This window comes from Schistocerca piceifrons, chromosome 2 (assembly GCF_021461385.2).
Source record: "Schistocerca piceifrons isolate TAMUIC-IGC-003096 chromosome 2, iqSchPice1.1, whole genome shotgun sequence".
NCBI lineage: Eukaryota > Metazoa > Arthropoda > Insecta > Orthoptera > Acrididae > Schistocerca > Schistocerca piceifrons.
In genome coordinates, this window is record NC_060139.1 from 314576770 (window position 1) to 314590543 (window position 13774).

Sequence of the window (13774 nt, forward strand, 5' to 3'; positions counted from 1 at the left end):
CCGTATCGCATCTAGTTTACTGGGGTCAGGTAGAATTCCTATTGGTGAAATAATATGCCCTAAGAATTTTATTTTTTCCTTTCCGAATTCAGACTTTTTAAAGTTAACTGTGACATTGTATTCATCAAATTTTTGAAAAATCCTTTCCAAAATACTTACATGTTCATCCCATGTTTGAGTTGCAATTAATAGATCATCAACGTAGAGTGTAATCTGGCTACGCAGTTCCGGTTCAAGTACCCTGTCTAATGCTTCAACAAATACACCAGCGCTCACATTTAATTGGAAAGGCGGCACCCTAAATTGGTAGCTCCTCCCGGCATTTATGAAAGCTGTATACTTTCTACTCTCTTCACGTAATAAAATTTGCCAGTACGAAGCTTTCAAATCAAGGGATGTTAAATACTTAACGCCATGAAACTTTAATAGCTGCTCTTCTAGATTCTCTGGCCTTGTTCTTATAGGAACGATGATTTTGTTTATTTCCCTCGCGTCTAACACCAACCGCACCGTTCCGTCAGTTTTACCAACTGCGAGAATCGGACTGCAGTAAGGTGAGTGCGATGTTTCAATAACCCTCCACCTAATCATACGCTCTATTTCTTTTCTTACTGCCTCTTTCTTTGCCCAAGGGGTGCCATATGACGTTCTACAATATGTTTCATGCGGGTGTACTTCCATTTTATACTCATATCCCTTAATAACACTAGGTTGTTTACGAAAAGTGTTATGATATTTGAAGAGTAATTTTGTCAGTTCACTTCGCTGTTCATTGTTAATACAAGTGGATTTACTTATTTTACTGTCTGCTATTTGCTCATCTAGGATCTCCCTACCAGCGTCATCAAGTTCCATCTCCTTTGCCATTAAGGATTGAGGGTAGACAAGTTTAACATTAATGTCTGGTATCGGCCTAATCTGATTTGTCATTGTAGTTCTTATTAAGTCCACAGTCTGTGTGCGCTCCCCTACATGAAATTGGCATTCCCCGCTGCCGATATCTATTTTTATCCCGTATCTTCTGAACACCTCCATACCAAGTATACAGTTCACTATAAGTTTGTCTACCAACAAGAAAGTACACTGCAAAATTACACCACATATGCTAATGGGTATGCTGGCCTGTAATTTTATAAATTTAGATTTACTTCCCATCGCCGTTACGCTCTTACAGTTCTCTACAGGTAGTGTGGGAACATTTACTTCCCTCGCTATCTCTTTGAACAAGCTAGTAGACATTAGGCTTGTCGACGCGCCAGTATCCAAAACAACTAGTACATCTATGTTTCCCACCTTTACCTTTATTGTGGCTTGAATAATTTCACTTACCTTGCGTGTTGTTTCTTTCTCTTCGATAAACAAGTCTTCTTTCATTTCTGCGTCCTTATCATACCTTAAAAATAGATTCCGGATATGCTGTATGTGTAGGTTTGTTTCAGTGTCTGCTTCCTCCTTTCCGTTCCTGTTCGTTTTAGTGTTTAAGTTGCTCATATTAGTACTGTGGCACACTGACAGTTCATTCCCTTCTTCCTCTAGTCACGCTCGATTATTATTTCCTGGGACCGGTAAAGGTATTGTTTCATTTTCTGCCGTCACTTCTACTATGTTTACCGTATGTTCGCGTGCTCGCCAGTTCGTGTCTCGGTTGTTTCGATTTGACTGTACGGGCTGCCTGTTATCTCTCGGATCCCTGTGTTGCATATTCCGTTCCTGGTAATTTGCATTTCCTTGTCGCCTATTGTCGAAGTTTTCCCTCGAATTGCTATTGTCTCGGCCATTACCGTACCTATGGTGCTGATATTTAGTTTCGTACCCTCGGTCACCCTGTGGCTGATGGGTAGACCGATTGTATGGATTTCCGTTGTGGCGCGGCGGTGCATACGGATGCCATTCATTCATGCCCATCCTCATGAATCAGATCTATTGAGTCGAGCACTGAAAGAAAATACTCGAGATCATATTCGGGAACAGTTATTAATTTTTCCCTAACATTTGCAGGTAACTTGTTCTTTAAGATTTTCAGTACATCGACATGAGATATCGGATTATTCCAGTAACGGGTCTTGTTTAGGTATTTTTCAAAATAACTTCTTAGCCCCCCGAATTTTGAATGATATGGTACTGGGTTAAATACCTCTCGTCTTAAACGCTCCTGGATAGCTGTTGACCAGTATTTATCTAAAAATGCATTCTCAAACTGATCATATGTCTCGCAAAGTTCTGACGTCTCCGTAGCCCACAAAAGGGCATCACCCTCGGTGTGTCCTACTACATATTTAATCTTTTGAGCTTCTGTCCAAGTCCTGGGCAGTACATTTCTAAAGGCTCGGACAAACACTACCGGGTGCGTTCGCTTTTTCTCATTTGAGAATACGGGAAACTGTCGATGTTTTATTATGCTCTCATCCATTAACAACGCTGTCCAGCACGGCGGAACAGTATTTCCATGCGGTGATGGTATATTTGTTTCAGCAAAGTTTTTCCCGCTGCTCGCGTCGCGCGTCGACATGCGGTCGCGCGGCGTGGGTTGGGCATTGTTGTCCGCGCCACTGATTTTTCCCACTGGCGGATGGCTGTTTATCGCTCCGCTTACCGCCCCAGGCGATGATATTACCGTACTTTGTTTGTTAACTATTTCGTCTCTTAACCGTTGTTCTAACTGTCTGATATCATGTCCTACGCGTTTTAAGATTTCTTCTTCCTTGTCCCCCATTACTTCCTTTACCGCTTCCACATAGGTACGCTGTTCACGTACGCATTTTTCTGCAAACGTTGTATTTTCGTCCTTTGCATTGCTCTTTACCGATTCATAAAGCTGCACAATGTCTGAGTTGATTCTCTTGTGATCTAACTTGAGTAATCCTACCCCCAATGTGATTTTTTCTACATTTTCTGGCAGGTCGTCACAGAAAGAATGTAGTTTCGCTACTTCTGATTGCACATTGTCTAAGTTGACCTGCGTATTCTTTTGCATTGCCTTTAAATTCTCTTGGGTTTCTCTAATTCCGGATAGCTCCTGTCGATAGGTGTGTGTTAGTGTTTCAAATTTTTCGCCCATTATGCCTTTTAATTTCTCACCCATATCGTGAACCGAAATTTGTACTTGTTCATTAATTTTCCTATCCACCTCCGTGGAGATTTGTGAAATCTGCTGTGTGAACTTCGTGTCCAGACTATTGAGTTCTGTGCGCAAATTTTTCACCTCGTCTGAAATGTGTGTCATGTTTGTATTAACCTTCCCGATCTCGGACTTTACTGTGGTCATGTCTGCTTTCATATTAGTCATGTCTGCTTGTATCGTTTGTAAACTTGACATTTTAGTCTCTAAACCCGACATTTTTGAATTTATGTTTGCTTTCATTGCATTCATGCATGTTTGTATGGATTCTGTTAAGGCTCGAAAAAAGGCTTGCATATCCTCCGTATTCACTTCCGGCCTACGCCTGTCAGCATCTGCGTCCGTACTACGCGTACTGCTCTCATTTAAAATATTCTCTGGCCTCGAGGTGCCATTAGTTACGTCTACTGTAATTAACGTATTGCTTGTAATGTTCTGTATTCACGGGCGTCGAATGCAACAATGGCATGTCGCGCCCAGCATCCAAATAATCACCGCTAAACGGTTCCAAACCACTCATTGTTGCATTTTGCAAATGAACATCCACTACATTGGCATTCTGATTTCCGAATGAGATTTCCTTATTGTTTTGACCCTCCAGTATAGAAATCCTTATACCACTTTTTTAAAATTTTACTTCCGCGCTACTTCTCACGCGAAAAAATGCATACACAGTTGTATGTAATTGTAGACTCAACTGTTCTTCAATCAATATATTTTCCGTACTAATAATGAAATGTCATTATCTCTACTTGACTACAATAGCGTTAATCTCTGAAGCTTTAGGTTCTGAATTTTAGGAAATAGGTGGATGGATTTTCTAATAGGTCTACTGGGAACGCATTCTCTATATGCATTGCGCGGTCCTACCTTATTGATGTCTTGTAAATGGTACTTCCTCTATTGTGCTTTGTTGTGTGCTCTTGGTATTGTCGCCCTCTTCCTTCTAATTTATTTATTATTTCCTTTTGATAGTATTTCTTCAGTATCACATCACCGTCTCCGTCACATCATCAGCGTGCATGGAACATAAAGAAATTGTTAACAAACATGTATATTCATTTTCCTAACAATACTAGTACTCACAGTTTTGCCCACTACGTATCGTGCCTGTCACCTGTCGCCACTTTATAATATAATAAAATAATGGAATAGATGATAATAAAATGTTGAAATGCGTGGCTTTTTAAAATGTATTGAATTAATGAGATTAATTTTTCGGCATGAATGACAAGCACAATAAGCTGAGCTATGCCTGGAAATAAGTTCGTATTAGTTCATATTATTTTGCAGGGCGAAGTAGTTTCTTTCTCCGCTGTAGATTTCTGCTTACCATTCTTTTATAATGCTACGTTTGGTCGCCGTGTTCACCTTTGAAGTCTTGACCGTGTTCCCATTAAGCTTATCGGATCTTCGTAATTTTCCAAAGTACACAGGTGGGCTTCAGTTCTTGTAATTATTGTACTATTTGAAATAACAACTCACACGAACCTTTCTGTTAATCAAACAATACTGTATTTTTCTAAACGGTGCACATATGAGATACATACTCCTCACTCGCTAAAAATGGCGTGCTTCTCACTCGTTCACTAGCTGAGCGCGAATCCTTCCTTCCTCCTACTGGTACCAGAAAAAATCCTCTGTTTTTTAACAACTGAAAGTCAAAAAATACATGACGGTAGGCATAGGCTCTATGATGGGCTACCGCTTCATCTTCTCTCTTTGCCTTTAAAGAAGACGAAAACATAATGGAAACGCAAAAGGTTTATCACACAGTGTTCTAAGCTGAGAAAAATAAGTTTTATCCTGCTTTAACATAACTCATCTGATAATACTTATATCATCTTTATTGGATTCAGAGCTAAGTATCTACACAAAATTTATAGGTAGATCATTAAAATTGTATGCAGACAGAACATAGCTGATAAGCTTTTCTCAGTCTTGAGTATCTGGAACACTTACTTTTACACCTGTCAATTTCGGGGTATAGTTATTACCCCAGTACACAAATTGCAGATCATTATTAAACACAACTCAGCAGTTGTTCTATAACTTATCTGATAATTAACGCCACATGGACGTAATTGGCACAGAGTACAGTGGAGCACATTGTAAACACTGTCTGTTGGTGTCTAATACATGTAAACTCTTGCACAGGGTCGAATAACGATCCATTCTGTAGTTTATATTGTAGCCTCCAGGTTGGTAATGCCATGCTGCTTAGTCGAGGAAGAACTGAAACTATACAAAATCTATAATGTGGTTACAAATATCTTTGTTCACTCCAGAACTTCCGATCTGACATATAACTTTGTTATACGTTTTTACAGTTGGAGCTTAACCACGCTAGACACTCTATTCCAACTGTCTTACCGCTGTCCACAATCACATTGCTGTTTCCCTGGCGATCTCCTTCCATGCAGATGTCGTGGTTTCATATTAAGTAGTTGCACATCTCCATTTTTTAAAAAATCCCGGAAAAGTCTTGCGTTATGTCCAAATCTAGTTAATTTCACTTTATATGGTATAACAATAGTATTTTTATATATCTTCTTAATAGTTGCCAGTGCTTCCTTACCGTTTTTTTGCCGTATTCCTCTTGCTGTCACACTATCGTTCCCATAAAAGAGAAAAGGCAGCTTCGCCTTGACGCCATGTCTCGCAGTGACGAAACTGGGAATTTACTACCTAGATAGTAGTTAAACGAGCCACACATCTCCTCCTAACTATTCTTGACAGTCCACTTGATCACTAATTTTGACCACCATAACGCTATCGCAAAACGGTTCTGTAATAGGTGTTAGCACATTTACATTCTTCCTGTTCAGTAGCATACCATTTTCGGTGTGATTTATGTTGTCAATGTCTGTAACCAGTTATCTAGAGTCTGCTGTAATAACAACAAACCGAAGAGTTTGTCTGTTGGTTTCGTCTTCCTCCCTAATAGCTGAGAAATGTTTAGCAGTTTGGAGGAATCCATGTTGACACTTTTAACTACCGCAGGCCTCCTTTTATACTCTAAAATACAAGATGGCGGCACTTCGGGTCACGTAGTTTCCGGTCATACACTCTACACAACTCCCAACCCGGTTGTGCTATTTTGTGTTTCACAAGTACAATATAAATACTAAAATTTTTCCTATGTAGGTCAATAGTAAGACAATTACGAGTATGTTTTCATCAGAAGGCGAGATGCTAGAAGGAAATTTCATCCTGTACCAGACGATGGCCCACTTACACATACACCACATTTCAATGAAGTTGATGCAGCAGCTGATGATGTTACATTTTGGTCCTGTGTGTTACAGACTTTTTCAGTGTTATGAAGGTACTTTTATAGAGCAAATTTAATCGGGTGTAACAAAACCAATACATCACAATTACACTCTAAGACAAAAAAGAAAAATGACGAACTACGATGGAATTAACCGAATGGGACGGCAATCGATAGATGTAATGTACATGTACAGACAAACAAACAAGTACAGTTTCAGAAAAACGGAATGATTTATTCAAGAGAAAGTGCTTCACAAACTGAGCAAGTCAGTAACGCGTTGTCCGCCATGGCCCTTATGCATTATTTCATGCATCGTTGCTTGTCTGTTAGCACTAACGACTCTACTCAAACGATACTGCATTCGCTCGTTGAGTAAAGGCCTTCGGCCACTATGTTGTCCGTGATGAGAGGCGTTGCCTGATATTTGGTATTCTCAGCATCTCTTGGCACTGTGGATCTCGGAATATTGAATTCCCTAACAGTTTCCGAAATGGAATGTATATGCGTCTAGCTCCAAATACCATTCCGCGCTCAAACTCTGTTAATTCTCGTCGTGTAACCGTAATCACGCCGGAAACCTGAGTACGGGTTACAGCTCCACCAACGCACTCCCCTGTTATACCTTGTGTACGCGATACTACTGCCATCTATATGTGTGCATATCGCTCTCCCTCAACTTTCGTCACCTCATTGTAGTTACATCAGAGATTCTTGTTCAACTTGTCACAGTATCACCAAGCACAAAATACTATCAGATGGGGCAACAATGAATAGCTATCCACGAGAAAATCTTGAAGCAAATACATGCAAAAAGATAGGCGAGACATAGTGACAGACTGCTCTACCACAAAGTCACCCATTGCCCCGATGTTGTAGTCTTCAGTCTGAAGAGTGTTCTGATGCCGTTCTCTTGTCCTTGTATCCCGTAGAAGCCTCTCCGTAACTGCTGTTAGCTACATACACTTGAACCTGTTTGCTGTAGTCAAGACTTAGTCTCCCTACATTATCAAAATAAGTACTCCCTGATACCCATTCTTTTGTTGTAGTTGTGCCATAGAGCTCTGTTCTCTCCAGTTCGTTTAAATACCTCTTCATTAGTTGGTCGATTTGTTAATCTAATCTTCAGCATCTTCTGCAACACAACATTCCACAACCTTCTCTTCTGCTCTTGCCTGCGCTGTTTATTGTCCGCATTTCGCTTCCATCCAGGGCTACATTGCAGACAAATATCTTCAAGAAAAACTTGCTAATATTTAAATTTATATTTGATCGTAAATTTTTCGTTTTTACAAAAGCTTAGTCCCAGTAAAAATACTTGGATAACACACAGGGAATAGGCAAAATAATGTGAACATTGAAATTACTTGGGAACGGTTTATTAATAAAGGATTGGACCCCATTGGCATGTATACAGCTGTGATTCTTCTTGGAATACTGACATATAATGACTGTATAGTCTCCAGTGGAATGTTATGCCACTCTTCGATCATAGCCTCTTCTAACTCCGGCAGTGGCGAGGAGGGCGGAAATCCGCTCCGAAGTCTGCGCTCCAATACCACCCCCCCTCCCCCCCCCCCCCCCCCCCCACACACACACACAAGTGTTCGATAATGTTCAAGTCCAGTGACTGTGCTGGCCAGGGAAGACGCTGCAGTTCAGTTGCATGCTCCTCATACCACGATTATACTGTCGTGGCTGTGTGAATGGGTACATTATCGTCTTGAAATATGGCATCATTGTTGTGGAACAACATTTGAATCAATCAGGTGCACCTGATCACCTAAAATGTTCACATAATCGTTGGCTGTAACACGGCCTTTGAGAGTAATGATGGGACCAGCAGAATACCATGTATGGCTGCCCACATCATCACACTTCCACCGTTGGAATCAAACAATCAGGATTGTAGACTTCTTTTAGCGCTCTCCAGACTAAAACCCGGCCCAATGTTGGAAATAACGAAACGTTGACTCGTCGAACTATATCACGTGTTTCCACTGATCAGCTGCCAAGTATTTATGCTCCTGACACCTTGTTTTACGCTTCCTTGTGATGGTTGGCGTCACTAACGGTTTCGGTATAGCATCTCGTAGATTAATATTCGATTTATGGAGTTCTCGGCGGACAGTGTCGATACATATGGCGTCTCGAAGATGGCTATTGAGCCCTGCAGTCACTTTAACCGCTGAAGTTTTGCGTTGTTTTGACACAATTCGTGTTAGCATACGACCATCTCAGTCATTTAGTTCTGATTTGCGTCCACCATTACGTTTACACGATGATGTCTTTCCATGTTTTGTGTAGGCTGTCATGACTGTTGAAACAGTTGCTCTTGAAACATTCAGTAAGTTGGCTGTCTCGGTTACTGATGCTCCAGCTAATCGGACCCCCACAATCTGCCCTCTTTGGAACTCTGTTAAGTCTTTCATTGCACGTCGACCCCGGCCTCTCCAAATACGAAGTGTGCGCTACTCGTAAATAGCCTGCACTGATGCCTAGTCCGTACGGACCACGAACAGTACAGCGCGACACGTGCCTTACCTGCATTGTTGACCGTCAAACACAACCATCCCATTACTACCACTGTTCACATTATTTTGCCTATCCCCTGCACAACTCACATGGTGAATCGTTAACCCTTGCAGTACCCAGGGCGACGGGGATACTTTGTGCCCGTCTTTTGTAAACATCTAAATATGGAAATTTCGATTGTTATTCATATTTTAAAATGCTGATCAAAATAATTATTGTTTTTTTTTGTCATTTCCTCTATCAGATTTTATAAATACATAATTTTTAGCTAAACTTAATATGTTAATTTAATTCTAATGCCGGTGGTCGTAAAGTCTACCTCCTCAGTAGTAGATGTGAGTTGACAACGAATGTCGTATTTCATAAATTATAACATTTCTGGGGATTGAACTTCTCTGTGTGCGTAGCAACAATGATCTCCACAATGATTCATTTCTCTTCGGTTTCTGATTGTTTCTTGTCCTTTCTTATTCAGCGCCGTTGACAGAACTGATTGAAAATGTACCGCCGCTGTCTTACTGAGAGAGATGCATCAAACATTTTTAGAAGAACCTACAGATTCTGAAATTTGGTGACAGTGATGAAGTAGTGAGTGTAACTGAATGGGAATGTGTTGTGTGGCCGGCCGGAGTGGCCGAGCGGTTGTAGGCGCTACAGTCTGGAACCGCGCGACCGCTACGGCGCAGGTTCAAATCCTGCCTCGGGCATGGATGTGTGTGATGTCCTTAGGCTAGTTAGACTTAAGTAGTTCTAAGTTCTAGAGGACTGATGGCCTGAGATGTTAAGTCCCATAGTGCTCAGAGCCATTTGAACCATTTTTGAATGTGTTGTGAGCGAGGATATGAACAGTGATGATATACAAACAGGCTCTGAAGACGACCTCTGGACACCTGCAACGGATGGTGACACAACTGGTGAGGTCAGTGAAAAGTATTTGGAAAAGTTTTTACGTCCAAATCTCCATATACCATAAGGCGAATAGCACGAAACATAGTGAAAGAGTGAGAAGGCAGAAGAAATTAAGGTAAACTAGGAACAATAAGAGAAACATTCGGAAAGATTTGTTTCTCCAGAAATTTGTAACATCATAATAAAGCATACCAATGAAGAAGCATTGAGACAACATTTTAATAAAATGGTCAAATGTGTGTGAAATCTTATGAGACTTGACTGCTAAGGTCATCAGTCCCTAAGCTTACATACTACTTAAACTAAATTATCCTAAGGACAGACACACACACACACCCATGCCCAAGGGAGGACTCGAACCTCCGCCGGGACCAGCCGCACAGCCCACGACTGCAGCGCCTTTGACCGCTCGGCTAATCCCGCGAGGCGACGAAATTCACCTAAAAAAGACAGACTTGAATTCGTGGCATATAAACGGTTACTTATTATTATGAGGAGGGATGGCATAATTCACCTATTCCTGATTTATGGTCCAATACTTCAGGAATATTTGTTCATACCGCTACTATGAGTAGAACTAGATTCCATCAGCTTACTGAAATAGTAAGATCTAAAGACAGGAAGACGCTAAATGTTGTCATTGTTCCGTGGCAGGCGTCACTTCAAGGTCGTCATAAAGGAGAAACCTGGGAAGTTTGGTATATTTATACGAACGCTCACAAACGCTAAAACCAAATATGTGCTCAGCATGGAGTCGTATGCAGGGAAGAAAAATTATACTCCACAACAATCAAATACAGGCGCAGCTGTAGTGAAGCATCTGGTTGTACCTATACATCATTCAGGGCGCAATGTCACCGCGAGAGATGTTATACTTCAGTTGATTTTGCCGAAGATTCGTGGAGGAACCACAAGCTAACTCTCACAGGAACATTGCAAGCTAATAGGAAGAATATACCTCAAGAACTGAAAGACATCTCGAGAATTATAATGCAGCGAATTCTAGTACTGGAAATATCCTAATCGCAATTGTTTCTTATGTTCACCCTGAGAAACGCAAAAAAAACCTTCTGTTGCTGTCGACTCAACATTATGACGCTGCAATTGGTTCACCTACTGGCGCTAAGAAGAAAACAGTCATAAATTTGTATTACAATGAGACGACAGCCAGCGTTGACACAATCCATCAAATGGTGAAATGGTGAGGAAACTCTCAACTAAGAGAGCAGCTAGTAGGTGGCTGCTATCTGTTTTCTATACTACTGTGGACATAGCAGCGTTAAATGGTTATACATTGTTTCTGCTCAACTTCCCAAAGTGGAATAAGACAAAATCTAATAAGCGACGGTTTTTGAAAAGAATTGGGACTACAGCTGACGAAACCATACACTGAATAGGAAGCTGAAGCAGGAAGGGGAGGATGTGATTTGTGTCGTGAAAGCCAGTCAAAAGCATTGGAGTGCAATGAAGTGAACAGTGTGAGATGCACATGCAGTAAACACAGCAAGAAAACTGTTATATGTTCCGAATGTGAAGACATCTGCGAAGAAACAGATGAATAAGTGATCCCATAGACTATGTTCTGTAAACTGCTGTATTTAACCTAAAATATCTGTAATATTTTTTAATTATAATAAAGTGTTCGTCAATAACTTTTTAATGTCTTTTTCTGCCAATGTGCAGTGTGCTGCTCAAGAAAATAAGACGAAATAAACTTTAATGATGAAAAAAGCGAAAAATACTAAATCAGTTTTTGTAGAGTGTGCTAAAAGAAATTTGCCGTTTCTGGATCTTTACTACGCGTTAGTAGCTCTTTGTACAATATTTTGTTAACAAAGATCAATAAAAACTAAAGAAATTTTAATTATAAAAATTTTTGTGGTGGGCACCAATTCCCCTCCTCCCTTGGTACTGCGCGTTATGACAAATCTGTTTGTACTGTACGGGTTAACAAGGAAAACTGAATTAGTAAAAGTACACGGTAATTGATTTGTACTGACAAAGAAATATACATTACATCTACATGGTTACTCTGCAGTTCACACTTAAGTGCCTGGCAGAGGGTTCATCAAACCATTTTCATACTACTTCTCTACCATTCCACTCTCGAATGGCGGCTGGGAAAAAGGAACAACTAAATCTTTCCGTTCGAGCTCTGATTTCTCTTATTTTATTATGATAATCATTTCTCCCTACGTTGGTGGGTGTCAACAAAATATTTTCGCATTCGGAACAGAAAGTTGGTGATTGAAATTTCGTAAATAGATCTCGCCGCAAAGGAAACCGCCTTTGTTTCAGTGACTGCCACCCCAACTCGCGTATCATATCAGTCATACTCTCACCCCTATTGCGCTATAACGCGAAACGAGCTGCCCTTCTTTGCACTTTTTCAGTGTCCTCCGTCAATTCTACCTGGTAAGAATCCCATACCGCGCAGCAATATTCCAGCAGAAGAATGGACAAGTGTAATGTAGGCTGTCTCTTTAGTGGGTTTGTCGCATCTTCTAAGTGTTCTGCCTACAAAGCGCAGTCTTTGTTTCGCCTTCCCCACAATATTACCTATGTGGTCTTTCCAATTTAAGTTGCTCGTAATTGCAATTCCTAGGTATTTAGTCGAACTGACAACCCCTAGATTCGTGCGATTTCTCGTATACACAAAATTTCATACTGAAGTTAATGGCTCGTATCCACACATTCGCTGTTGTCTAGCAAACAGCTCATTTCCCCTACTCATTTTTGCTGGAATGGTTTCGCTCCTATTATCGCATGTTCTCATATATGTCAATTTTCGCTATCAAGTATGATACACCCTGTGTGGCATGTAATTTTCACGGAGAAAATAAAAAGTGCAGCAAATGAAGCAGGCAAAAGGGAATACAGACCTCTAAAATGTGTGATTGACAGAAGATACATTGTGGCAAAGCAGGAAAAAAGCTAAGCCAGTGGCATTCAGGCCCGAGCTGCCAGAGTTGGCGGTCATGCGTGTGTGAGCTGTGCTTGCTTGTGTGTTTGAATAATGTATGTTTCTCTTTTGCTGATGAAGGCTGTGGCGGAAAGCTTTGTGTGTCACTTAAAAATTGTGCCTGCCTGCAACTTAACGTGTCATCTAATTATGGTAAGTAGCAATCTACCTTCTCCTGCCCTGTTGATATTCTTACGTGGAGTTTTCATTGTTTAATCCTAAATTTTACCAGATCTAATCCCGAAAAGCTTAAAGGCAAAATCTCTAAAGTAAAGTTCATGGGTGATATTTCTAAATCCTTTAAAATAAACGTAAGTGTAAGGGAAGGTGATGGCTTATCTCTAGTCATCTTCAACAGTATATTTGAAAAAAATAGTAAGACTTTGTAATGAAAAGTTAAGAGAATATCAAATATCACTAACAAAAGAAGGAAGAAAGAAAGAGTACACTGCAGTAAACTGCCTGGAATTTAAATATGATTTTGCATGCAGAATTACAAGTCCTTCTCTTGGAACAGACGGCCTGTACAGAAAATTGCTCAGTAGAGAAAACGAAATTTATCAGTAATTAAAAATTTCACCAAAATTTTAGACATATGGGCACTGATCCAATGGAAACTAAAAAGTTGAAGCGTCTATCAGATATAATTTAAGAAAAGATGTTAGAAAAATCTTTTGCAAACGAAAGGATACACAGATGGAAAGAACATACGAAATAAAAAAAACATATACAATAAAAAGTGCATATCAAGAAAAATAATGCATTACAACACTACTACGAGACCAGAATGCTTATACCCAAGCGTATGCCAAACACTAAATTATGAATTAGACAAACGAAATACAAAGAGGAGAATCATCACACAATTTTAGGCCCAGCAAGAAACAAAGAAGACTGGAAATTAAACAGCAACGATGAAACATATCAAAATATAGAAAACAAATGACAGAACCAATAAGAAATAGAAGACTCATAT

General features: G+C 40.2%; 1 protein-coding gene across 1 annotated transcript in view; it reads left to right on the forward strand.

Moving 5' to 3' along the window:
- Positions 1-9768: 9768 nt before the first annotated feature.
- The window catches only part of LOC124775351 (formin-like protein 14), a 47709-nt gene continuing 43703 nt past the window's right edge, over positions 9769-13774 (forward strand). The window contains exon 1 of the mRNA XM_047250183.1: positions 9769-9846. Coding sequence (XP_047106139.1) covers positions 9769-9846 — 78 coding nt within the window. The remainder of the gene's footprint in view (positions 9847-13774) is intronic.